The 27,674-nt window shown below is 40.9% G+C and overlaps 1 protein-coding gene across 5 annotated transcripts; it reads right to left on the reverse strand.

The window, feature by feature from the left end:
- Window positions 1-26,710, reverse strand: greb1 (growth regulating estrogen receptor binding 1). Of its 5 annotated transcripts, none has more exons than XM_077563633.1 (34): window positions 26,523-26,710; window positions 19,338-19,498; window positions 18,578-18,685; window positions 18,305-18,481; window positions 18,019-18,201; window positions 16,901-17,014; window positions 16,624-16,755; window positions 15,732-15,884; window positions 15,512-15,634; window positions 15,131-15,316; window positions 14,331-14,467; window positions 13,973-14,243; window positions 13,766-13,894; window positions 13,432-13,602; window positions 13,159-13,356; window positions 12,109-12,292; window positions 11,835-12,018; window positions 11,614-11,750; window positions 11,194-11,545; window positions 9,924-10,039; window positions 9,613-9,818; window positions 8,913-9,528; window positions 7,850-8,006; window positions 7,663-7,765; window positions 7,426-7,581; window positions 7,159-7,295; window positions 6,892-7,053; window positions 5,324-5,528; window positions 5,066-5,228; window positions 4,101-4,219; window positions 3,125-3,357; window positions 2,844-3,044; window positions 840-978; window positions 1-742 (listed from the first exon to the last, which is right to left on the reverse strand). In XM_077563633.1, exons 2-34 carry the CDS (start codon window positions 19,489-19,491, stop codon window positions 579-581), a joined length of 5,970 nt encoding a protein of 1,989 aa, XP_077419759.1. In that variant the 5' UTR covers window positions 19,492-19,498; window positions 26,523-26,710; the 3' UTR covers window positions 1-578. The 5 variants fall into 5 exon arrangements, with proteins under 5 accessions (XP_077419759.1, XP_077419758.1, XP_077419757.1 ...); XM_077563632.1 differs by having other exon boundaries at window positions 18,281-18,481; XM_077563631.1 differs by having other exon boundaries at window positions 13,159-13,602.
- Window positions 26,711-27,674: the final 964 nt, after the last annotated feature.

Consider the following 27,674-nt stretch of genomic DNA (forward strand, 5'->3'; position numbering starts at 1 on the left):
TGTGACACGCCTTTTACAGTACAAAAACATCAAATAGAAGCATTAGAAAGTCTACATCCTGACAAAGAGATATCACCCACTACACATGCAGTAGATAAGTACTGAAAAATATTCTTAAAATAATTAACATGCAAATACATGTATTTCCCAACCAAAAAGCATCTACTGGGAAAAAACTTGTTGCCAAAAATCGGCTACCCTCATACAATGCATGATTGTGTCGACCGTTAAAAGTCTGCAGAACGAAAGGCTGCAGAATATTGCATCAAGACATTGCACACTTGTTTGTACCTGCATCGTTCCCACACACACATCGAGTAGGAAAGTGCACAAAAAGATGTGACACACTACATTACATTCATCAGTTCATTATTTTCCAACAGCATACTTATTTTTTTTTGTCAGTGCATCACTTTTGATACAAAATCCCACTAATTTATTGCAAAACAGGCTCCCTGCTAACAAAGTGAGAAATCCCCAAGTGGTGAGTTTCTTCAAATGGCAGTTTTCAGTTCAGAGCACATATCATGCATGTAAACAATACGTTGTGTGAAAATCTTCTTCTTGTTGGTTGCACGTCATATATGTTTTCCTGTCAGGAAGAAGAGGGGTCGGTCCTCCTTGGCGTTGGCCGTTTGGAATTCGTCGCTTAGCCGAAAGCGCCACTCCTCTTCCAGCTCCAGCCTGCCCACCGTCTGCCTCAAGGAGCTGCGATCTGCGCTGATCACACAAAGGGTCGCACCTGCAGGCAGGCAGAGACGAGCGATGACTCCCAAGATGATTTCGTTGACTCCGTTTTTTTTGCGTTCAAGTGTCATTAAGTTGGACGGCACGTGTACCTTTGAGGAAGCTGAACTTCTTGAGGAAGCTGGGGGTGACAAAGGCGTCAGCGAAACAGAGGAGAAGGCCGCTGAAGAGCAGGCCTGTGGTGCAGATGTTGACCGAGTGAGGTCTTGAACTCACGAAACACACGGTCACCTGCGAGACACAGGCAAGTGTGTGACCTCACATATGCTGCAGCAAAATCATTAACAGCTAAGTGAAGCGTTGTTTCCCGAAATGCAAACCATAAATAACTTGAAAAAAAAATAAAAAAATGGGTTCATTTATACAGGGTGGGCCAAAATTAGGCTACACTTTTAAATCACTATACAATGTTTACAGGTTTACATAAAAATGGTAAAACATTTAAGTCAAAACAAAAAGTGACAGGCAGAAAAGGATGTACATTAAAAAGTAGGTCTGAGGGAAGGAAAGGGCAGCAAAGGAAGAAAGGCAGAAAGTAAGATATGAGGGAAGGAAGTATGTTAGGAAAGAAAAGCAGGTCTGAGGTTAAAAGGAACTGGGTAATGAAGGAAGGGAGAAAGTGAAGAGAAGGAGGGAAGGAAGGACGCCAGGGAGTAAAAGCAGATCTGAGATTAAAAGAACTAGGTAACAAAGGAAGGCAGAAAGTAAACTAGGAGGAAAAGAAGGAGGGCAGGAAGAAAAGAAGGAAAAACAGGTCAGAAGTGGAAGGAACCAGGTAACAAAGGAAGGCAGAAAGTAAACTAGGAGGAAAAGAAGGAGGGCAGGAAGAAAAGAAGGAAAAACAGGTCAGAAGTGGAAGGAACCAGGTAACAAAGGAAGGCAGAAAGTAAACTAGGAGGAAAAGAAGGAGGGCAGGAAGAAAAGAAGGAAAAACAGGTCAGAAGTGGAAGGAACCAGGTAACAAAGGAAGGCAGAAAGTAAGCTAAGATGGAAGGAAAGGTTGTTAGGAAGGAAATGCAGGTATGAGGTGAAAGGAACTAGGTTTACGATGGAGGCAAAAAGTAAGGTAGGAGGGAAAAAGGAGGGCATGAAAAAAAGAAGGAAAAAGCGGTCAGAGGTGGAAGGAACTACCGTAGGTAACAAAGGAAGGCAGAAAGTAAGCTAGGATGGAAGGAAGGATGTTAGGAAGCAAATATAGGTCTGAGGTGAAAGGAACTAGGTTTACGATGGAGGCAAAGAGTAAGGTTGGAGGAAAAAAGCGGTCAGAGGTGGAAGGAACTACGGTAGGTAACAAAGGAAGGCAGAAAGTAAGCTAGGATGGAAGGAAGGATGTTAGGAAGCAAATGCAGGTCTGAGATGAAAGGAACTAGGTTTACGATGGAGGCAAAAGGTAAGGTAGGAGGGAAAAAGGAGGGCAGGAAAAAAAAGGAAAAAGTGGTCAGAGGTGGAAGGAAGTAGGCAACAAAGGAAGGCAGAAAAGTAGTTTTAGGCAAAGAAGGAAGGATATAAGGATGCATGAATAAAAACAGGCATGATGGAAGGAAGGATGAAAGGACTAAATGAAGGCAGAAAAGTGGCTTTAAGCAAACGAAGGATGCATGATCTGGATCTGGGAGAGAAGGAAGGCATGCAGGGAAGGAATGAAGTCAGGAAGGAAAAGATCAATCAAACATTTAATGCTACTCAAAGTCCTTTACATCAGTTTAAATCAACCCCTCGTACCACTTGCACAGATTCCAGAAAAAAAAACATGTATGACAGGAAGGAAGGCAGGACAGTGGAGCAAAAGAAGGAAAGCAAAAGTAGGTTGAAGTGAAGCAAAGAAGGATATAAGGATGCATGATTAAAAAAATTGTGTGACAGAAGGAAGGAGGAAATGAAGGAAGGAGGGTAAGTGAAAGAAGGAAGGATGTATGAATAAAAAGCAGGTATGGACAGAAAGAAAGAAAGGAGAAGAAGAGAAGGCATTTAGGAAAGAAAAGATGACAGAAACAAACAAAAAAAAGCTTGTACCTACATTTGGCCTACTGTGTACTTAAACAACACACCGTTACAACCCAAAACAGCTCCAAAAAAATTCCAACCCGTGTTGTTACCTCCGGGCCGAGGTTAATGTAACAGTCCACAGACAGGACCGGGTGCTCGTAGTTCTTGGTGCTGAGAGGAAAGAGCTTGTGACTGGTGTGTTGGAGATATTTTTCCAGGAGGAGCTGAGCCGGAGTAGCCAGGAAAAGGTGCTTGCTGTCGGGGGCGCAGACATACTGAGAGGGCCCCACTGAGGTGGGCACGTCCGTCATCTGGGCACATTTCCCTCTCATTAGCTACCAGAAAAAAACAAAAATACTTGAAATGCTATAAAACATTTCGGCGTCCTTGCCTTGGTCTTGATGATGAACGTCCGGTAGCCTCCGATGGCGATCTGCTTCTTCATGACGCTGAAGTTGTTAAAGCGGCAGACGAGCAAACCGGCGCTGTGCAGCCGCAGGGTGAAGTCGACGTCGTGGCACGTGAAGCGGTTCTGCTCGTACTGGACGTTCTGACTGCGGTCCACGTTGAGGAGGAGGAAGTCGTGGAGGTGACCTCTGGAGAAAGGCTCTCTGTGGTTGGGGCCTAGACACAAAGAGAACACATCCACTTTTAGTCCGAAATCCACAACAGGAGCATCCAACATCAAACCTGAAATAAAAAAAACAACACTTAAATACATGTACAAATATTTGACAATATGTTATTATAGCGCACCTCTTTGCATGATTTCGTGATCTTTCTGTAATGCCCTATGATGTCACAAGAGGGCGCCAAAGGATACGTTAACAAAGTTGTGATAGTGCAAAATGTTAAAATCAAATACGTACGCCTTTAATGTTGAGACGATTCTGAAATTACGTAAAAATGTTTTTGGTATCATAGTTTGTGATACATTTTCAGCATAAAATGGTAGTTTGACTTAAGAGTCAACTGATTTTGAATTATGAGCAGTCGCTTAGTTGATTTTTGCTTTGTGATGCGAGACAAAATTTTAGTTACAAGTAAAGATAAAAAAAAAAAAAAAAGCAACAGTCGCCAATTCACTTTCAGATGTTTATTGAATTGGACAAACAATCAAACACACCAATACAAAATGAAAACACTCACAAGGAGCATGGAGGAGAAACTGAACGAATCACTTTTATTGTGTTTTAAAATGTAGATATATTTTACAATACAGTGCAATTAGTCTTGATCAAAAACATGACAAAAATGGTGTAACGGAAGGGGGAAATGCATTTGCAACAGGATTCGGTCCCTGTCACTATTTTGGCACTTCCGCCGGTTGTAAAACTCTTCACATTTAGGCTGTCATGAATTCTAACCTGCGAGTACACGACTGCTCCATTTCCTGATTCCACACAGGCCGTAGTGGGCCAGGTCTGGGCAGCCTTCCATGTGCTGCAACACCTGCTTCAGCGACACGGCGTGTTCCACTGGACCACTAGCAGCAGCCGACAGGGAACAAAATAAAGATTGTTCAGTATCACAGTAAGCCATCATGGGGTGATTATTAGGGTTCACACACAAAAACAAATTCCGTTTTTAGTGCTTTTAGAAAACAATTGAAAATGTTTAAACTGTTACTGTTTCACTTGTCTGCATTGTTCTTGACTAAAAAGGCAATATTTATCCCCATTTTGGTTAAACTTCAGTAACTTGAGACAAAAGAGTTTGTTCCCTTACCACTAGCGGTACGTGGGCTCCCTCTAGTGGTATCAATACAATTTGCAACATTCAAAACAAGAAATACAATTCAATGCTTGAATGCTTAAACTGCTTACAGCTATACATTCAGTCAGTTTGAACTAAAATAAAACAAAAAACAACACAGTACATTTCTTACTTTTAATCTAGAGTGCATTGGTTTTACTTTTCAAACAGTATATTTTTTAAGTACAGTTCAATTGCATTTAACGTTCTATACTGTACATTTATTCTTTAGCTGTTCTTAAAAATATTGAACTTTTATGTGGAATATATTTGAATGAAAACATTATTTAAGAACAGTTTCTCATTTTTTTAGATCATCACTTAGGCCTACTTAATTATGGGGATTTTTTTTTTTATTATTCATCTTATTCATTTGAATGCCTGGTACCACTAAATGTGTCATGTGACTAACAGAAAGAAAAGAAAACATGGAATGCCTCAAAGCACTCTTTTGGGCAGTCAATAGCAATTTTAAGTGTTTTTATCAAGAAAAACAAAGGCAAATGTCTGGATGCCAGCAGTTAAACACATTTTTGAAAATTGAAAATTTTGAAAAGCAAAATGTGTGAGCATGTACTTGCGTGCGTCGAAGTCGACTACGTTCCACATCACGCACGAGTCATCCGCCAGGATAATGAAGGGCCAGACGTCACTGGTCGGCCCGCTGCCCTCCTGCCGACGACTGCGCTCCAGCTCCAGATTGTGGTACGACAGCTCTTTGATCAGGAAGTGAGCGGCTCCTGGAAGAGAAGCAAGGAAAACTTTTTATTTATTTATTTATTTATTTTTTAAAGATGCAAGACAAAGTTTGGTTGCGTGTCAGTAAGACGCGCACCTATGCCAGCTCCATTGAAGACAGGAGGCAACACCAGCAGGATGTGGTTGGGCCAGTACTTCTTGTAGACGGCCATTTCGTACTCTTTGACCACCAGGATGTGGAGATGTGAGGCTCCGTCCATCGCATGGTAAAGGTTGAAGAGACCGTGCTCATGGCGCCCTGTGGTTGGAGTGAAGATTGGACTCTTGATGCAGTCTGGGCTCTGACGAAAGAATATCATAGCGTAATCATTGTGTGAATGCTTAATAGCATCTCCACATTTGGCAGCAAATTCTAATTCAAAACAGTCACGCCATTCAGGACATCCCAGTTCTGATTAAAATCAACTTCAAAATGTTGAACATTCAAGAAATTCCTTCTTTTTGAAGAGGTTAAAGTTGTCCATGAGGAAATTCCAGAAGGAATGAGGACTTAAACAGAAAAAAAAATGCATGCTATTTTGGGGGTTATGGGTAACCTGCAGCACCACCTAGTGTTAAAAAATGGGTGCTGCAATTTTTCACAGAAAGAGAATTTAACCCTGTAAAGACAAACGTATCATATTAACTCATTCACTGCCAGCCATTTTAACTGAAGTAACTCCCTTTGCTCCCAGCTCTTTTACTGAATTTTGACTGATTTTGCAAGTCCCACAGAATATTGTGTTTTATTGCTATAAAACACATGGAACCTGCCAAAAGAAAGATTAGTCTCTTCTTTCATCAGCAAAAAAAGTACATTTGTATCTGTTCCCGTTCTGCAGCAATTAGCATCAGAATATAGCTAAGTTTCATCACTGGAAAAAAGAGCTTGCTGTAACATGGCACTGGCTGATCTCTTATACTCTGCTGCCACCTGCTGGACGTTTTTTTAAAAAATAACTAACATTGCTTTAAGCCACCTCTTCATGTCAGAAGCTGCATCAAAGCCTTCTGTATGCTATTGCATGAAAACACATAAAACGTATAAATACGTTCTTGGGAGTGAAGGACAGAGCTTTTTTTTTTTTTTTTTTACACGTTTTTGGGTTTGAATGAGTTTAAATACAAGAAATTTTGAGCCCTCTATTTCATAAGTATTATATTTTTTTCTCTCCATTAAAACCCTGACGTATATGATCTGACACATGCATTGCAGGGATAATCCATCAGAGGGCAGTATCACCCAGCTGATTGCTTTTCCAGCGACTTTGCAAGATTGCCCCAATTGAGAAAGGAGAGACCTCTATATTTATTATCAGTGGGAAATATTTTTACTGATTTTTGGAAATACTAAAATGTTTGATATGTCTGTTTATTATTATATTTTTGACAGTTATAAATGTACGAATTGTGACCAGATGTATCTATATGACACAAATCAAAAGTCATATGTGGAAGCTGATTTAAAAAAAACAAAAAAACTTTTTTTTTTATTTGTTCAAAAAGGCCAATAAATATTCTATTTACAAAGAATCAGAATTTTCTCTCATATATATAATGGTTTAGGCTTTATAGGGTTATAAAGTGCCAAGCTTTTGAACAATATAAGTTATTTAGCAATAACCAGCATCCTTAAACAAGTATTTTGACTACCCACTGATTTACCCGGTCTGCAGCAAGAGGCAGTCGCATTCCCTCCAGCTGGCCTCCCGGCTGGTTGAAACTGAAGTAGTGCTCTTTGGACTTGGGGATGATGAAGTAGAGCTGGATTTCTTCTCCAAGCAGCAGATGGGTGAACGTGAAAGCATGCAGCGTGGACTCATACATCTAGATTGGGATTCAAGGAAAAAAAAAACGAGTCTTGACGTTAACAGCTTTAGAAAAATAAAAAAAGTGTCATTTGTGATATTTGTACACTTGTGTGTTGTTGACCTGGTATCTGGGGTTGAAGCCCAAGTACAGGTGACACTGTTCACAATGGTGATAAGTGTTAAAGGCGGCATATTTGGACAGCTTGATCCTGGTTGTGCGCCTCCTGAGGCACACGTCCTCCTGGTGCACAGGGTTGGCTTGCAAAGGCAACAAAAATTTGAAACGTTTGTGACAACATCGTGAAATACACAATTTCAAAAGTGGTTGCTACCTAATTGATTATTTACTTTGTATATGCATCGTCTCTATATGTCAGATTGTGCCTACCATCAAAAGCTGGCCTATATCCAGGGCAGTAGACTAAGCTGATGTCATCATATTTGGGGTCATGGACTGTGTAGTCAAAGGGTAAAGTCTTCATAACGTCTGGATCCGGCCACACGGCATTGGGCGGCGTGTACTGAACGCCGTCTAATTGGACATCTACAACAAAACGCATGCACAAACACCACTTTAACACAAGCATGTCATTCTTTATTTATTCTGACCTGTGGCTATACTCACTGAAGTTGATTTCCTCTTCATTGTAGATATCCACCTCCATCAGCCTGATCAGCATCCGAGACAGAATACCCAGAAAGTGCAGGTACGCGCCTGTCTTACCCACCTGGCCAATGACATCATAGCCAAAAGAAAGGAAATAAATACACAGCGTGACTTTGGCATTCAATGAGGAAAAGATGGAAATTACCTGTGGGGGTCCGCTGAGGAGGAGCCTGCGAGGGTGAAAGTTGTCGCTGCGTCCTTCAGTGCGATTGCTGCTGTCCATGTGGTAAGGGCGGGGGACCGTCCACTGGCGGTAGTACAGCGACTGTTCTGTGCACGTCATCATCTTACTCAGCAAGGGCCTGCACGCAAAAATATTTGTTTGATTCTTTAATGAGGGCTTGTTGATAAGAGACGCATCAAACATATAATAAAATTTCCTCCGCAGAGGTAAAGATTTAATCGCAGTTTTTGTTTTAGCAAGGTTATGTAAAAACTAGTGAAAATTACATACGACTTTGTGGAACCCATGACATTTTGTTGTGTCTAAAAGGAACTAGCAGGCTAGACATTTGCTACCTGGGCTTTTAATAGGGACTTACCCAACTTCACATTTTCTTTACAATAATATGTAGTATACGCCCCCACTAGTCTCTTGATTAATATTGTGTTTGTGGAAAATGAGTTTAGCAGCAAAATCCACCCGTTTTTCGCCATCTCAGGGGCGGCCATTTTGCCACTTGCTGTTGACGAAAAATGACATCACGGTTCCTTAGGGCTCAGGTATCACCATCACGGCTCAGCTTCAGAAAACAGATGAGCCGTGATTGGCTGTCACTTGAGCCTTAAGCAACTGTGATGTCATTTTCAGCCGCTCCTGAGATGGATAAAAATTTTGAATTTTTTCAGCGTATATAGAACATATTATTGTAAAGAATAATTTGGGGGTTGATTTCCACTGTAAAGAAACAGTCACAGTGCTAAAATAATTGAAATGACATTAGCCAGCATACTGATTCTGAAAGCCCTGGGCAAACTAGATTGACATGGCAACACATATAGGCTGAAATCTGATTGGATAAAACATTTAACACTCACATACACTTATTGGAAGAAGTGCAGTCAAGAAAAATCCCACAAAAATAAAATGATAGACTGTTGGGGATTAAAAATAATTTCATGGCACAGATAATAGAATTTAGTTTGTAAATATATAGGCAGAGAAGGAATGACTGCTAAGAGGAAGATCCCCCCCACAGTGGGCTCACCTGAAGCTGCTAGCCCACGCTACCGACATATGTGGCAAGAAGGAAGTACATCGCGGAAGGCCGCTGCCATCGTTGGCCGTGATGATGTCGTAAAGCGAGCGGGGGAGGAGCACGGAGGGTGGGCGACTCACCCCCCGCGCCCACGAGCAGCTCAGATGAGGGGACGAGGCTCGTGGCGACGAGGAGCTAGAAGAGGTGGATTTGGAAGGGTGACGACGAGGGCGGACAGGGGCCAGCGGTTGGGGTGGCGGGTGGGAGACAAGTTGCTGTGGGAGTGTTTGGAAGTAAGGTTGGGAGTTGGTTTGGGCCAGCGGCTGGTTCTGACTCAGAATGTGTGGCTGGAAAATGGGTTGGGCCAGGGAGTACACTTGGGCTATAGACTGGCTCGGGTGATGAAATGAAGATTGAGGGTATAAAAATGACTGCGAGGAGGACTGCAGAGGAAGTTGAGGAGGAGGGGGAGGAAGCTGAGCCCGTGAGGGGGACGGGGTGGTCTCCACTGTGCTCTTGGGGGCATTTGGAGACGTAGACGTGCTGCTCTGGCTAGGAAACGGCTCTAATGCTCCAATATCTGGGCTGGACTGGAGTGGCTGGTTGGAGGATGCAGGAGACCTTTCTAGAAGGACATTTAAATTGAAATAAATCATCAAACTAAAACAAACTGTTGAAAATAGAAATAATTGTGACAGTCACTGACTACCATTTTCCTGAGCCTCCTCTTCCTCATTGTCAGTGCTGCTGAGTTTTTCCGCATCGCTCTCCAGCAGGTCACTTCCTGGCCCCGGGTTGTGCGGCGACCGAGACTCCGCCTTCAGCAGGTATGCCGCTAGTCCCAACTCTTGTTCGAGTGTGGTACGTTGCAGATAGGAGCAACTTATCACTCGAAGGTCACAGTACTTGAGTGACCTGCGGGAGGAATGTAGTCAGAAATGGAATAAATGTTCCGTTCATTGTTTTAGAATTTCAGAAGAAGAGCAATGGGGTCTACTGTTTTTTTCTTCGTGTGCCAACCTGGGAAGTGATTCTCCTTGTGGTTCAGCTCCCGACAGGATGAGAATGCAGGGAAGAGCCTCAAGTTCCAGGTAGGTACGAGGAACCCAATCAGCTTCTTGGATTTTTAGCCATAGCTACATAAGGCAAATTCAGATGTCTACAAGTATTAACATTTTCATTCATTTTACAATTGCCTATTATACAGCCTCTTATCTAGTTAATAACAAACTCATCCAAGCACGTTAGGACCTAGCGCACTTCAGAGTCATATTTACTGTTTGTACACTCTAAAGAAAGTTGGGTCAAAAATAATCCAATTATGGATAAAAAAAATGGACAGATCCTCTACTTGGGTCAATTTGACCCAACTTTGAGTCAAAAAATTGGTCAATTTCTATAAAACAACAGAAAATTGGGCTAGATTGTCTATTTGGGTCAGTTTGACCCACATGTGGCTCAAAAATTGGGTCATTTTCGATAAAACAACTCAGTCGGTTCAGGTTCTCTACTTGGGTCAATTTGAACCAACTTTCTGGGATGATTTGTACAAAAAAAAGCAAAAAGGAAAATGAGGGGGAAAAAAGAGTTATTTTGTATAAAACAAACCAGAAAGTTGGGTCAGATCCTCTATTTGGGTCAATTTGACCCAACTTTGGATAAAAAAATTGCGTCATTTTGTATAAAAACAACTCCTCAAGTTGGGTCAGTTCTTCTACTTTTGACCCAACTTAGAGTCAAAAAATTGGTCATTTTCTATAAAACAACAGAAAATTGGGCTAGATTGTCTATTTGGGTCAGTTTGACCCACCTTTGGCTCAAAAATCAGTTCATTTAGTATAAAACAACCCTTAAAGTTGGGTCAGATTCACTACTTGGGTCAATTTGACCCATCTTTCTGGGATGATTTGTAAGAAAAAAAGCAAAAAGGAAAACGGGGGGAAAGAAAAGGGTAATTTTGTATAAAACAACCCAGAAAGTTGGGTCAGATCCTCTATTTGGGTCATTTTTGATAAAACAACTGAGAAAGTTGGGTCAGATTCTCTTCTTGGGTCAATTTGACCCAACTTTCTGGGATGATCTGTACAAAAAAAGCAAAAAGGAAAAAGAGGGGGAAGAAAAGGTCATTTTGTATAAAATAACCCTTAAAGTTGGGTCAGATCCTCTACTTGGGTTAATTTGACACAACTTTAGGACAAAAATTTGGTCATTTTGATCCATAATTGGGTTACTTTTGACCCAACTGTTTTTAGAGTGTATAAAGCATATTTAAACTACTACTTTTGCATACCTTAATCTGATCAATAAAGCTGTGCCCAACATTAAGCGGTTGGCTCGGATTCCCCAATATGATCTCAAAGCTCTCTTCCAGACCCAACTGTCTCCTCACTCGAGAAAGCCGCCGGTGCGCCCAAGCTGCCAGCGCCAGGGAGGGGATTCTCAGTAGGATCATGTGACCGTGGTGGGCGGGGCATTGCTGGGCGGCACTGAGCAGCGCCTGCACGATGCCAAGCGTCTCCACAGACGTGTGTTTGTGAAGATTGTGTGAGCCGCCGATTCTTCCGGAAACAGCCATCAGTGCTGCGCAGTAGTGGTGGATTAGAACTGTAGTGCGTATCACAGCACTGTGCAGCTTTGGAAACCTGAAGGAAATTGAAAACGGTTCATACCTTATTTTTATATCACATGCACCTTTACTGGCAGTGTGTACCTTTCCTCCAGGGCCGATGCCATGCTCTCGAAAGAAGAATCGCATCGCATCAGAGGCAGGCTGCTTCCCGAGCGTGTCGACTCTAAAAGCTCTGACACGCCAAAATAGCGCGTCCTCTCATGATACAGGTCCACATCCTACATAAGAACACCAAACTGTTATAATGTGCTTAGATTGTATGCACAAAATGTTTTATTAGCACACAAAGAACGAAATCTCACATTACTGAACGAAGAGGGCCAGTGGATCTCATTATAGGGGCTGATGCGTGTGAATTGCGTCTGCAGAGCAAACGGGAAGGATGTAACGTGAAGAATCAGGATGTTTGGAGCATCTCTGACCTTTCGAGAATTCAGTAGCTGGTCCACGAGACCCAAACCAGAGTCTGTGTTACAGTAAGAAGCACTGAGAAGCAGGGAGAAAAGGAAACAGACTACATCGTTAATGTCAAAAAGTAAGACTCTTGAATTCAACTGTGTTCTGTATCATAAAGACCTGCTGACGTCCCAGTGGGCGTGGTCATGGACCAGGATGTAAAGCGTGTAGGAGTTGCTGTGCGCTTCCTGTATCAGGCTGTCGACTCGCACTTGAGCGCTTTGATCCATTTTGACCACATAGCGCTCAGCTTCCCGCTGCGACACGCAATCTTGTTCGAGACTTCCGAGTTCTTGAAGAACACCTGAAATCCAAGGTTCAAGTCAACATTGACATTTGAGACATTTTAATCTGGCTTCAGAGCTTGTCATAACACTGAGACAGCCCTCCTCAGAGTAACAAAAGACCTGCTTTTAACAGCTGATAAAGGGGAGGGCTCAATTCTCATTCTGGTGGATCTCAGTGCCACATTTGACACAATTGACCACGATATTTTAATTGATTGTCTTAAAGGGGAAGTCAACCCCCCAAAACATTCTTGACAATAATATGTTCTATGCAACCCCACTAGTCTAAATATGGTATTTTGGTTAATAATGCGGAATAATATTGTGGAATATGAGTTAAGCAGCAAAATCCAGTAGTTTTTATCAATATCAGAAGGCGGCTCAGCTTCAAAAAGCAGGTGAGCTGTGATTGGTCGTTGCCGGAGCCCTGAGCATCTGTGATGTCATCTTCAGTCGACAGCAAGTGGCAAAATGGCCGCCCCCTGAGATGGATAAAAACGGCTGGATTTTGCTGCTTAACTCATACTCCACAAATGTACTATTAATCAGAATGTCATGTTTAGACTAGTGAGGTGACATATAACATATTACTGTCAAGAAATGTTTAAAAAGGTTGACTTCTCCTTTAACTGTGGCGCACAACAAGGTTCTGTTTTAAGCTCAATTTTATTTTCTTCTATGGTCTGTAATTTGCGTTCTAATTGGTCTGTCAAAGCAATTTTGTAAAAATGTGTTTTAAAAAAAAGGGAAAAAACAAAAAAAACATGAAGACTATTTGTAAAAAAAAAAAAGAAAAAAAAGCATGATTATTATTATTATTATGGAAGAGTAACTTGTCAAAAATGGGCTCATAAGGGTAAACGTGTGAAGACATGTAACTAACCAGAGCTCCACAGGTGGAGTACAGTCTGTTGAAAGGTGACCTCGGAGGGAGGGACCAGTATGAGGAAGTTGACCCTGTCAAAGGACACGAGGTCCAGGTTCTGTGTGCTGGAATCGGCTATGGCGCAAACGTGAGACAGCAGCTTTCTGGCTACTGCCAGCTGGATGGGTCGGATATCCCGCCACTCTACAGAGTACTCTACATGGATAGGTTCAAATGGTAGGTAAGGTGGGAAAAAAATGCACTTCATAGTATTTTTATCATCTGTCTCACCCGAACAAGATTCCTTAGGAGGCAGAATTCTATTTTTAGGGCTGTGTGAATCTTTTGGACTGAGTGTGTTTTTCACACTCTTTTCCTCTGTTGATTCCTGACTGCTGGATAAGGGAGAGGGCTCGTTGCTGTCCAAGGTTGCGCTGTCCAGCAGGGAATCCATATCACCATCTGCCAAACAGGAAGTTAGATGCTGGCATTCAATATGCCTCGCCTGCTCACATCATTGCTGAGACGTCATATCGTTGTACAAATTGTAACAGAACAGAACAGAACATGCGCAAAATAAACACAGCAGAGATTCACACATTCTAAGGAAGAGAGTCAAGCACACCTTGTCCAAGGGAACTGCAGAACTGGATGAGCTCCTGGGCTTCGCCAGATGAAAGCTGCTGGTTGATTTCTCGTAAACCCTCATTGGGAGAGAACATATTTTCTGCCAAGGCTCGACACTGGTGTTTACCTGTACCGAAACCACACAAATATGCTCAATGTCTCTTTCTCGTTCTCATTTTTTTCTTTTAAAGACACAAAATCCTACCTGTGACCACCACACAGGACTGTGTTTCATGCCCGGAAGCGGTCACAATGACAACTATGTAGTTTGTGTTTTCGAAGCGTCCCTCCATCAACTTGCTAAACATCTGCTGAAGGCCCTGAGCCAAAGATCCCACTTGCTCCCCCAAAACCACCACCCCCTCTCCACAGGACGACGCAGCCAACTGTGCGAGCCAAGGAAGCTGGCTGGGCGTCAGAGGCTGCTGTGGTGCTAAGCCAAGATGCTGAGGGAGCCCTGGAAGGGCAGGAGGTGCCTGGGAGAGCCAAGAAAAGCAGATTTACATTACTATCACTTTAGTCATGGCCATTTCATATACGATGATCATTTATGAGAAATTAACCTCAATTCCGTAGTGCCTCCCTTGGGTGGCTGTTGTTTGAGGTTGTTGATTCTGTCTGATTTCACTAAGGTGGGACTCCCTCCATGACCTCATGAATATTTGCTCCAAGTCCTCAATCAGGGGCACCTGCTCAGGGCCTTGCGTGAGAAAAACAGAAATCATAAACATGGAGGAAAAAAAGGGAACGGTTTTATGAAAGGCAGTATATTAAATATACAACATTAGTGCAGGAAAAAAGTCATAATAAAAGCTTCTACAAGTCTGAAAACGGCAGTTTTAATATTCTTTTTCTATGGCTCAGTGTCAGTCTGCCAACTAGTGGTCATTGACAGTAACGACAAAAATAAAGTGAAAAATCCAGTTGTAGCCGCTTCCTGCGTGAGAAAAACAGAAATCATAAACATGGAGGAAAAAAAGGGAACGGTTTTATGAAAGGCGGTATGTTAAATATACAACATTAGTGCAGGAAAAAAGTCATAATAAAAGCGTATACAAGTCTCAAAACTGCAGTTTTAATATTCTTTTTCTATGTCTCAGTGTCAGTCTGCCATCTAGTGGTCATTGACAGTAACTACAACAATAAAGTGAAAAATCCAGTTGCAGCTGTTTCCTGCTGGGCTGTGAATTATTACAGTGTGTGACACTGACCGAGCTGAACAAGGTAGTAATATTCTTTTTCTATGGCTCAGTGTCAGTCTGCCATCTAGTGGTCATTGACAGTAACTACAACAATAAAGTGAAAAATCCCGTTGTAGCTGCTTCCTGCTGGCCTGTGAATTATTACAGTGTGTGACACTGACCGAGCTGTACAAGGTAGTACACCGTGAGAAGAATCTGCATCTCAGTAGACAGTGGCTGAATGGGTGAAGGTCCATAGTGTTGGTAGACCCTAGGGAGGGTTTGAGAGCTCAGGTAACAACTCTGCAGAAGAGAGCTGATGAGTACTTCAGTAAAATTGCCAGTCAGCTGAGGGAGAGGGCCATGACCTGTGTCCAGGAGAGGTAAACAGATAAAACATTTGACATTTATTTCAGAATCATCGTCTTAAATGATGATGATGAAAACATAAACTGACAGACAACACCCAGGGGTTGCGTAAACGGAACCATGAAGTTGATCTCAGTTTCCAAAAGGTTGGTGACCCCTGCCCTACAAGTGCCATTAATATAAATGTATCTGACCTTTAAAGATGACAGGTTGTAGTCCGCAAGTGTGTAACAGCTGATCAGGCACAGCTACAGACAGCCCAGAGGGAGAAAGTGTGGTTAAGGACCTCTGTGAGGAACTCTGTGTGGCAGAGGCATCTGGATGTATGAGAAAGCACAACAATTATGTATGAAGACATCATATGAAATTAAAGGACACATTTATTCTTTTTTTTCTGTTTTTGTTACTTTTTACCTAATCTGGCTCCATTTGCAGTAACTGTTGATGACGGCAAAACCGATGAAGATGGCGGCGTCTTCCCTGTGTTTTCTAACAAACCGTTTGAAGTGGATTCAGGGGACCAACCCTTATGCCTCTTTTTGGGTGGTCCAGCATTCGTCTGCAACCCTGGAGCACAAAAACAATGTACAGTATTTGCTTTTATTTGACAAATAAGTTACTGAATTGTAAAAAAATGAATAAATAAAAACTTTCTCGCCTTCTGAATGTTGTCAAATGTTAATATCGGTAGCTTGGGGTGTAGTTTTCTGCAAGCATTTATATTGTTCTAGGATGAGCCTATTTGCATGCAGTTGTATTTTATGTATTAACCATTTAACCCTCTGTTGAAATGCAGTGATGGAGACCGGAGTCAAAAAGTCCCACTTGTTTGAAGAGCCATGACAAAAACACATCACTGACAGGAAGGAAGCGTTTTCATTCAGCGAGAAAGTAGGAAAAAAGAAGGGAGTATTTTACAACCCCGGTTTATGGAGGCTACTGAGCGAGGGAGAGAGAAGAAAGCGACGGGGAAATTTTTTAGTGCCTCAAGTGTTGGCAAATGAAATCAGGCAGACAAAAGACGATCCCCAAAACAATGCAACTGGCAGCTTCCCTACGGCAGCGGCGTTATAACACAGGGGGCTGTGCTCCTCCTCAGAAGTGTGAACAAACCCAGGGGGTTAATGACAGCAGACACAAAGGCTACACTTACATGCACATGACACAGGAACAACTTTTGAATTCAAGATGTGAAATATATAGAATATTAAAGTTAGATTACGTTGCAATGATTAGGTGTAACAAAAATGCTGAACGTTTCGGCATTTAAAATTGTACGCCATTTATTATTGTGCATATGCAGTACCTGTACCTGATGGCCTCCCCGATCCTGAATGATTTATCACCGGCTGCGCGCTCGAAGAACTGGCATGGATGCCATTTGTCAATGGGTGCGACGTATCAGAGATTTGAGGAACGCCATTTGCGTGGGATGATGCTGTAAATGAACAAGATGAAGTCAAATGATGTGATTGAGCAACTTCTGACACTAATACTGTCACTTATTGAAGCCAGTCAACAAGATGTGAGCGTCTGGAAGGAATTGCCCTCCTGAAGTGAAAATGACCATTTTTTTGTTATACCTGCAAAGCTGCCAGCTGCGTGCAAGGAATGCATCAATGCCGCATTTGATGGCTGTTCATCTGATGTGGCGTGAGCCTCTGAGAGACTTGAGCTCATCTGTCTTATTCGGCCATCTGAAACAAAGCAGACATATTTCATAACTATTTTAGTGTATGTGCGAGGACTCAATTCATTGTGGTGCAAGACAATATTAAAATATTGACTCAATTCAAATCAAATCAGTGGTGGTCAAATTGAGAAAAAAAAGTAACGTCACCTTCAAAAGAGATTTTACATATGTATGTATATCCTTTAACATGACTTTTTTTTCATTACCTTCAGGCTACGGTTTGCATTTGACCATTGGCCTGTCCTTATCTTTTCACTGCTAGACCACCTGCACTGTAAATGTAATTGCAGTTTCCGCTAAAGCTAACTGAATATAGCTGTCTTCCCTATGACATTCTTTAACTCTGGAAATATGCAGACGAATTGTTAAAATCATCATGCTTTTATGATTGATAGTGAATATTGTAGAAAACAAACTCGCAAAAAGCTAAACAGCAGATTGTCTATGACTTGGTCGCGACTGCTCTGCTTTTAAAATGAAGATGAGGAGCCAGTATCAGTGTAATTCAATCCACATGGATATTGTGGTGATTTTTTTTCTTGACGCTCCATTGTTTATCCACATTGGGGCAATATTTTTTACAAATAAAAAAAAATTGTTTTTACAGTACATAAACATATAACAAAAAACAAATTACAACTAACAGAAATGACACTTTAACTAAAACTAACCATAATTATAGTGAAAATGTCCTTTGCTTTCGTCTAAGTCAATTAATTTCATACATCAGCTTTAGAAGGAAGCTCAAGCAGTCATTTGAGAATTGTAGTTTACTTTCTTACACAATATTTAGTGAACTTTTTTTTAAACTCCATAAATAAAACTAATACTAAAAGTCATGAAAAACTAAACTAAAATGAAGCATTTTAGAAAAAATAACTACTAATAAATTAACAAAGCTGCTCTAAAAATGAATTAATACTAACCAAATTGAAAAAAACAAAAACTAATTAAGTACAATGAAAAATCCAAAACTATTATTATAATCCTGATACGGACCAATCTTACCGTGTCCCCTCCAGCAGATGGGAGCTCCTTTAACCAGCACACCTTGGTTGTTTCGATATAGATGGAACTTTAAGTGCTTTTGTTTTTTTGGCTGGGTGCTGAGTTTCAGGTTAATGTGGTTGGCGAAGTCTGTGAAGTAGCGAAAGCCCTTTTCTCCACAGCCCATGCAATACCCCGAGAAGCCTGCAGGGAATCCCCAGGGTGTGAATCAGTGTACAATGATGGCTTCCCAGCTGCATTTAATGGAGAGCACTTAACGTACAGCAAGTTTTGCCTTCCGTCTTACCCAGCAGAGCGTTGTGACCCCGTTCATCCGGCAGGAAACGATGGTCGACAGCACCCACCAGCAGGTTCTCGGGAAGGGAGGGGGACTTCAACCCAATCAGCATGAATCCCGGCAACACATCCAAGGAGTCTGATGCCAGTGATGACAGGCGCAGATCCCTGCCTGCCTGACAGAAGCCTGTAGGGAGGAGGGATGCTTGTTATTTTTGACATAGAACTTGCTTACTTTGCGGTCGTTAAGAGTAAACTTGTCCTGAACAAAATGTGCACAAACCATCTGTGGTGCAGCATCCCTCAGGTGGGGGTTTCATCTGATAAGGGATTGGAGGACTGTTAGATTCGGAGCCATCTTCGTCATCCTCATCATCGTTCTCTGCACGGCCTGTTGATTGGACATGTTAGGAAAATAGGAAAAAGTGTTGAAAATGTAAAAAAAGTACTAGTAAATAAATACTGAAAAAAAAAAAGATTTATGTAGATCGATGGCTAGCTAGCTAGCGATCCATCGATCTACAAAAAGATAGATAGATAGATAGATAGATAGATAAGATAGATAGATAGATAGATAGATAGATAGATAGATAGATAGATAGATAGATAGATAGATAGATAGATAGATAGATAGATAGATAGATAGATAGATAGATAGATAGATAGATAGATAGATAGATAGATAGATAGATAGATAGCCAGCTAGATAGATAGATAGCTAGCCCGCTAAATAGCCAGCCAGCTAGCTACCAAGCTAGATAGCCAGCCAGCTAGCTACCAAGCTAGATAGCTAGATACAAAAAGGAACAATTATTTAAAAGTGACAATTTCCCATAGCACACCTGATGTTCTCTCTTGGCAAAGTGTTGAGAATTACTACCCTATATTAACCATCACATATATATTCACATGCTATTAAGCTTTGATAAAAAAAAAAAGGCATATGGTCCTGAAGTCTTTTGGGGCAGGATTACCTACCATTCACACAATTTTTGAGGGATTGTGAAAGTCGCACATAGGCGTCATCCTACTTTGTAACTCACCATTATGTGCCAATGGCTGCTCTGCCTCCAGATAGAGTTGGGAGAAAACTGGTCGCGGCACCACAATATTGGACCTCAGCGATGCTTCAATAGAGTTGTGAAGGACCTCCTCAAAGCGTGTGGTCCGCAGCTGGCCCGCATACGAGTTACCCATTGGTGTTCTGAGAAAACATAATAATCTTTTGTTTGCATTATGTGTTTACTTTTTTTTTTTTTAAAAGCACTCAGACTACTACAGCAGTCAATCACTCAGCACGTTAATTCCCTCTAATTTGATTGAATGCTTTACCTCCATCTGCAGTGATGGTGAATGATCAACCAGTAAGCACGGTTACCCAAACATTATTAGGGTGATGAAAATGGGCAAATTGCGTCAGGAAGGGCATTCGGCGTACAAACAGTGCCAAACAATCATGTAAGTGATTCACCGTGGTAACCCATAACGAGACAAACCCAAAGTTGAAGTACATTATTTTAATTATCCGAATGTGGGAGGAAAGTATACAAAGACTTATTAACATAATTATTTAATATGATCAACTAAAATGAACATGTTTATACCGCCCGGTAAACTTGACAACTGGCACAGACAGGAGGAGCCTGAAGTTTCCAGAGGCACATCTTCACATACACATTAACAGCAGTTACTAATGGAGGCATGTGTCCAGACGGCATGCCATAAAATCAGCTGCACTGACAGAGTAAGGACACCGTGACCTAGACGCTACTCCCTCTTTGTTTTTCTCCGTTCTCTCTCTCTCTCTCCCGGCAGCTCTCTCTGGTTTGACCACAGCCTCAATGAAGAAAACACTCGCTCAAAACGTGGTCTGTTAAACTGACACTTCAACTCAAAGTCAGTGAGAGTGTAAATCATTTCATTCATTACGTTAATGGAAAATGTTTGTTTCTCCTATGATACTCATTGTGCAGAATGAATACATTTCCCGTAATTACATATAATTGTTACTTTTATGTCATGTGATTAAAATCACTGCGGCAAGTTTAGTAGATGTACCAAAAGTGACCAAAGTGGGTCAACCTCGAGGCAAATAACAAGGGTGGATGGTCAAGCCAACGTAATCCCCCTTCTGCCCATATGCTGGCAACCCCCATTTCACATACGAACCCAGGAAAGGAGAGCCGCGCATACATACGCACGTACACACTCACAAAGACAAACATGACTGTCTGACCCGAGCAACCTGTAGGTCAGCTATATATATACAAACCACTTTTTGTGACATATGGTCTAAGGTAGCAGATTCCCAAATTCATGACAACTCGAACCAAGAAGCTTTCAGCTGAAGCCATTTAACACAAGGGAAAGAACAAAACACTAAGAACTTTTTCTAAAAAGACAAACAGTCCGTCCCCACAGCGACGAACATTTCTGCATTGTTACACAGCAGGAACAAAACATTCACTCACTCAACTCACTATCAGGAACAACCGCAAAATCGAATCAGATGCAAGGGGCTGTATTAAAACGTCTGCATTGTGCACAGTTGCGTCGCAGATGCATGGTCAGCATCTGTCACACAAGTATAAACAGAAGTTACCCACAAACTATTGAAACTGGTCGATTTACACTAATATATTTGAAGATGATAGAATAAAAGTGAAGTTCATTTTCTTTTTTTACTGTACACTTTATGATGATCTAAGGGAGTTTATGTTTGAACAATATTATCCTAATATGTTCTACCTGGCCAGATGAAAAAAAGATCAAATGACTTTTTGATTTGTATGTATTTTTAACTCATTCACTGCCATTGACGGCTATAGACGTCAAAAATTCATTTGAACTATTTCTATTAATTTCACTTTTTCCCCCCACTTTTGTTAGCAAGAGTATGAAAAACTAGATATTTTTTAAATTGTACATTTAGAACAGATATCAAATTTGTGATTAATTGTGAGTTAGCTGTTGAAGTCGATTAATTACAATTAAAAAATTGTAATCGTCTGACGCCCCTAATTTTTAATAATCTTTTTTTTTTTAATTAAGGGCATCAGGCAATTACATTTTTTAAATTTTAATTAATCACATGACTTCACTAGTTAACTCAAGATTAATCACGAATTTGATATCTGTTCTAAATGTACAATACATTTTTCTAGGTTTTCATACTCTTGTTAACAAATGTGGAAAAAATGTGAAACTAATAGAAATAGTTCAAATGAATTTTTGACGTTTATAGCCGTCAATGGCAGTGAATGAGTTAATAGCAAGATTCATATTCAAAGTCTGGAAAATAAAACAATTTTGTTCATGACATAATTTTTTTGTTGCTTTTGTTATTGTTTTTGATCCTGGTGCAGGGACATTTTGATTGTTTGGTGTCTTATAAGCACATATTATTGTTTACATGACACAATAAAAAAAAAGTCAAATGTCAGTATAGTATGAACCATATAATCACACATGCCGTCTTCGATAGTGACGACGCGACCCCTGCCAGTGGCTAGAAAGGCTGGGTTGATTGATAACACACTTTTATGACAAGAAAGTAGCTCGGTAAGCCAATAACGGAGTAAATTTTGCCGAGCAAAATGAAAAAACACACGTTTTGTCAGCCACCTTCTGCTTCCACACTTTGTTATGTAAAAAGAAACAATGCAGTCCTTCATTGCTTCTCGCCGCTTTGTAGAAGGACAAGAGGGGGGGAGACAGAAAAAAGGCCGGTCATAACACGGAAGGAGAGGAAGGAGAGGAAGTAATCACACCTTCTGGCAAACAGCAGACTGACGTTTACAACCACGGGGAGACACGGGATGAAAGCGGGGAAATGTCCTCCTGACCAAAAACCGGGACCAATAGTCAATCAACATAACAATCCAATTGACAAAGTGTCACTTTGGATTAGTAGCCTGTTAAAATATTAGAGGAAGAATATTTTTTAAAGTTGCTTAAATCTTTTTAAAAATGTAGTAAGCGTTAGCACATTAGCATAATTGCCTAAGTCCTTTTTAAATGTTTCCAGAAAACAAGGAAAAATTCCAATTGCCTCGATTCATCGTTTGTGACATTTGGTAGAGTGAAAAAACTTTTTTTTTTTTTCTAACAAGCGCATTGGTATTTTTTATTCATATTGTAACAGTGAGTTAAAAATGACTATGATGATCATGCTATTGCTAACGATACGTTAATTAGATTATGTGGTTATGAAAACTTTTCAATCATGTTGCATTTTCGTAGATTCCTAAAATCAATTATTTCCACATCAAAGGCAACTTTACATATATTATGACTTTACAACCAAAACAAGTAAAATGGCTGTTAGAAGACGTTTGTGTAGTATTAGTGCTTAAATCTTTCACATAACCTTTGTTGATCTTTTCTCTTTGCATCCCCCCCTCCTTCCCCACTGCCTGACGTGGAAGTGGGAGATCCTTTCATCCCTAAATCCCCCCCACCTACCGCCTCCTCATCTCTTCTTCTCTTTCTGTCTCTCTTTCACCCTGGGGAGAGAGACACTATTGTGGTGTTTTATGACCCCGTGGTCCCTGGCCTTCCCACCACCACACTCAAGCACCCAAATACAAAACCTGTAGTTAGGACCCCCTTTAAACTCGGGAGTCCCCTTTCTTTCAGGATGTCACCGACACGGGCTGCTTAGCATTTCAACACTTTCAAACTCTTTTTTTTGAAGCGGCGGCTTACTGGCTTTCTTTTCAGCAATCATCCACCATATTGACACGTTTTCATCATACCTAATACACAATTGACGAATCAAATACTCCAGCTAGCTAACATATCCAAATGTTTATTTATGGGGAGAACGTTTGAGAATATAAAAGCTTCAGTGAGGTCTCATCACCACTGAGGTCAGTGGAGATAACAATGTTTAGGCAAGACTTTGATGCAACACACACGGATGCACACTCACACAGACGCTCTCTCGCTGGCTCGAGCTCTGTGGACACAAAGGGCTTTTCTTGGATAGGGGTGAAAGGTCAAACCCGGGGAGGTCAGATAAGAACCCCAGGCTCTTTCTCTATTAGCCAGGACCGCATACCAGCCGAGCACGCACACACATCCCTGCTATTCTTTCCCTCTTTTCAGTCTGGATTGCAGTGTCCATCCTCCACCCCGGCACCTTGGAGAGCGGATCATGTTACACATACAAAACCAGACACGCACACACACACAGTTGTGTATGCATTACAGCATGTACGAACAGCAGCAGCCGCTTGGCACGCTGACCCGCGGCCCAAACACATGCAAAGCGATGTCACACACAAACGCACCCTCCCGATGTGTGCCCGGCGCTGACCTATGACCCTGACGAAATCTCTCATTCACAGTTTGCTCAACCGACGTCGGATCGATGGCAGAGGACGGCCAACTGGCCCACTGACGGGTCAACACCCCTCCAGCAAACACACACAGCAGGCCACACAATTAAACGTCCACGCGTGAACACATTATGACGTCATCGGCAGTGAGGTGAATCGACCTTATAGGCACGACAAAATCGGTGGTTTAACATTTCACTTGTTAGACTTACAATTTTATAGTGACACATTTTCCAAATTGCTTGTCTCATCTTGTGTTTAGCTATTGCATGTTATATGACGGGACATTATAGCCAGGTTCCCAAAAATTAAGCATTTCTCTGTGTGACTATTTCTCACTTGTGCTTTTGTGTATTTGAAGATGGATGGACTTGCATATTTTTTAAGTGGCCGTGCTACCTTTCTCATTTTTGCATTCCTACACTTTTAGACTCACACGAAACTGTGTCGCCTTCCTCGCCGACAGTCCAATGGTCCCATTAGTATGACTACTTTTAAAAACAAGCCTTGATACCAATAGCGGAAGCTAGCAAGGCTAACCGCTATTTTCATTCACAACTATTTTATTTTCGTAATCTCAGACCCGCACAAGACTGTGTCGCCTTCTTTAACACCAGTCTAGTTGTCCCATATAACTATATGAGCTATAGCTGAAGCTAGCGAGGCTAACCGCTAACGACAACCATCATATTTTCGCACTCTCAGGCCAGCCCAATGACTATCACTTTTTTGGTCTGACATTTCTGGGAACGGGAATTAATAAGGTTCGGCTTCATCCCGTCAGCTAGTTTTCTTTTCGGGTCCGAAAGGAAAAATGAACAAATAAAAACTAAAAAAAAAAATCACTACGAGTGTTGTAGCGTGGTGACTAGCGAGTCGTACAGTATGTCTGTGAATTGACCGACTGGAAGACGAGATGCCCAAAACATGTGATTAGTTGACTTTAAGTCCTAAATGTCAATTCGCAGATGTCCTCGAATTATCGTTTCAAACCCTACAACCCCACCAGATTTTTTAAAACCCATGACTGGGACCAGGTATTGGGTTAGTGGCCAGGAATCAAACCCACACTCTAAAAATAATTGGGTTAAAATTACCCAACTCTGGGTCAAAAATGGCCCGATCCTCTACTTGGGTCAATTTGATTCAACTTTGAGTCAAGAAATTGGTCTTTTAGTGTAAAACAACTCATAAATATTGGTCAGATCCTTTACTTTAAATGGGTCATTTTGTATAAAACAATCCAGAAAGTTGGGTCAAATTGACTCATAAAGTGGATCGGTCCATTTTCGATTCATAATTGGCTTACTTATGCCCCAACTGTTTTTAGAGTGCACGACTTCTCCATGCAAGGCAACTGTCATGCACCACTACACCACTATGTTCATTTGTGACTAATAGCTATGTCCGAAATATATATTTTTGTTATAGTGTCTTATAGTGACCAACTACCAGAGACAAAATTCCTTACTTGTTTTAACATACTTGGCCAATAAAAATGATTCTGTTTGGCCTGTTGATTTTGCTATCAAATCGTATACGTCCTTGAGATGATTATTCCTTGCTTTCTTTCTCCAGTAACTCCCAGCAAATGTGTGTTGTCTAGCATCAAGACAATCTGAGCATGCACAACATGCAGTACGTTCTCTGTCATCATGACTCACAACAAGCACTGTTTATTTACGTGTCAGCACATGAATGCGGTGCGCGCGAGTGCATGCACGCACACACGCACACACAGCCTTCTAAAATATTTTTCAAACAAAACCCTGGTGGTTTCATAGCTAGCACAATACAGAATGTTCATTAAACAATAAATGGTTGTTTGAGGGTTATATTAACATGCTACAACAGGGGTGGGCAAATGTTTGGCCTTAAGAGTCACTTTGTTTTTTTACACTGACAGATGGGCCAGACATTTCAAAAAAGTGTTTTTAAAAAAGGCTTAAGGTACAATATATGCATTACATAAAATTGTGTATTATACAAATAATATTGAATAATATTTTTTTTTTTAATCATTAACTCTAATTAACCACTTTTTTCTTTTGATCCTTAACTGGTATACCTATAAAATTCATGGGGCAATATGACCCATTGTATGTTAATTATAATTGTTATTATTATTATCATTATTATTATATTAAATTATATATATATATATTTATTTTTAAATAATTGTTTCTACTGGAAGGAATATGAGAAAATTGCAAATAATATTTGCTTTTTTGGTGACAATTCTTACTTCCATTAAGTCACTTGTGTCACTGCAGGGTAAGTACATGAGGATAAAAAAAATAACAAAAACAAACATACAAAACCAAATGTTGGGGAAAAAAATTATTTGCATTAATTTAGAATGCAAATAAATAAATAAATGGATAAATAAACAAACAAAAACAAAATGACCATAAAAAATGAAATTCAAAGAACTGAACGGGCCATGTGTCCAATGTGCCATACTTTGCCCATCTCAGTGCTACACTGATGTTGTAACAGTAACTTCCAAATTAGCTGTTAGTTGCAATAATTAAAACTCTTTTTAATGAACAAACATTGGTTGCGAAATGCATTCTATGACGTTGACGTCACATAAGATTTGCATTAAAAAAAAGTTATCAGAAAGTGTTGATTTGGGAGGAATTAGAAGAGGAATTAGATTTGACTTGCCAAAACCGTACTTGCATAAGTATAACGTGCAAAAATAAATCTATTCTCTGCTAGAATATTGTTGAATTTGACATTAAACTAAACACCCTTCAACAGTAAACACACATTATGTCTTTTTTTGCCTGAGCGACACACATCATCATCAACATCATCATCCTCTGAGTGAACGTGTGTTACGGGAACAAAACCCGAAAATGCAAATTCAGAAATACTCACCTTTGCTACCGGGCGGGACAAAGTTCGTAACAATTGTGAGGAAAAGTCGGTACATTCAGCCAGCTGTCTCCATCTCACCGGCTCCAGACAAACTGAGGGTCGCGCGTGTCATCACTTTTGGTTTGATCCCTGCGGGAGGACAAGACCTCCCCCTCGTTTGTCGGTCATTTTGGTACGGTCCAACACCCTACTTGTCAAGTTGCGTCTTTCATCTTCTTCTTGAAACATACAACAGAAACAACGATACAATTTACCCGTTAAATTCATTTGGTGAGGAGATTGATTTTTCTATATGTAAAAACGTTACTCTGAAAGTTGACTAAGAAATGATCTAACAAAATAATATTTCGTCCCCACAAGGCTATACAACGCAACACGCTCGCGTTCTTACTTTAAACTGTGTATTAATTTATACATTTGCGTGCTCTCGACCATTTATGTTCAATTTAATTTATGAAATGATTATCCCACACACCTGTTCCCAATTCTGAATTTATGGCTTTATCTTGCCCTCTACTGGATAAACTGAAGATAGCATTTGAATTTCCACTGGACAAAGCACATTTAAATGTATCCATTCATTTGGTCTACTGCTGTACTTACTGTCACAGCTAACTGAAGCCTAAAACAGCTGATTTTGGGTGAGTTTATGTATGGGATGGTATATTTACAAATACGGTTACATTCAGCATATGAAATGGTTAATTCATCGTCAATTATTATGCATTGGCTCATTTACGCATATATAATGATGACGTATTTTCACACAGGGAGCATTCATTTCCACAGAGATCCTCTCCCCAGATTCGAGTTTACATTTCATAGGAGGGAACCTCATACTTCATTTTCTCTGCTACCTCAATTGGGCAGTACCAATCTGTGCGGTGGCGTAGCCTTGCCACGCCAACACAGCATCCCCTGATGGGAGAACAGGTGTTGGACAGGGTCCAGTGGAGCATAGACGAGTGGACTGCCATCATATATCACATGGACTGGACTTCTCTGGCCGGAGGGAGACCGAACCACTCATATAACGAATAAAGGACTGTCCACCACGCTACATATTAAATAATCACACTGTTTTAGTCAGTATTAATCTATTTGGACACTAGAAATAATTTAATGCGTATCTTTTATTCATTACAAATACTC

This window comes from Vanacampus margaritifer, chromosome 4, assembly GCF_051991255.1.
Source record: "Vanacampus margaritifer isolate UIUO_Vmar chromosome 4, RoL_Vmar_1.0, whole genome shotgun sequence".
Lineage (NCBI taxonomy): Eukaryota > Metazoa > Chordata > Actinopteri > Syngnathiformes > Syngnathidae > Vanacampus > Vanacampus margaritifer.

Excerpts from the sequence above, each read along its gene's own strand:
- greb1 (XM_077563629.1), bottom strand. The coding sequence starts at position 19,491 with ATGGGTAACTCGTATGCGGGCCAGCTGCGGACCACACGCTTTGAGGAG. Across the intron at positions 10,040-11,193 it reads GCTTTATTGATCAGATTAAG|CTATGGCTAAAAATCCAAGA; the intron begins GTATGCAAAAGT and ends TGCCTTATGTAG. Across the intron at positions 979-2,843 it reads ACATTAACCTCGGCCCGGAG|GTGACCGTGTGTTTCGTGAG; the intron begins GTAACAACACGG and ends TGTGTCTCGCAG.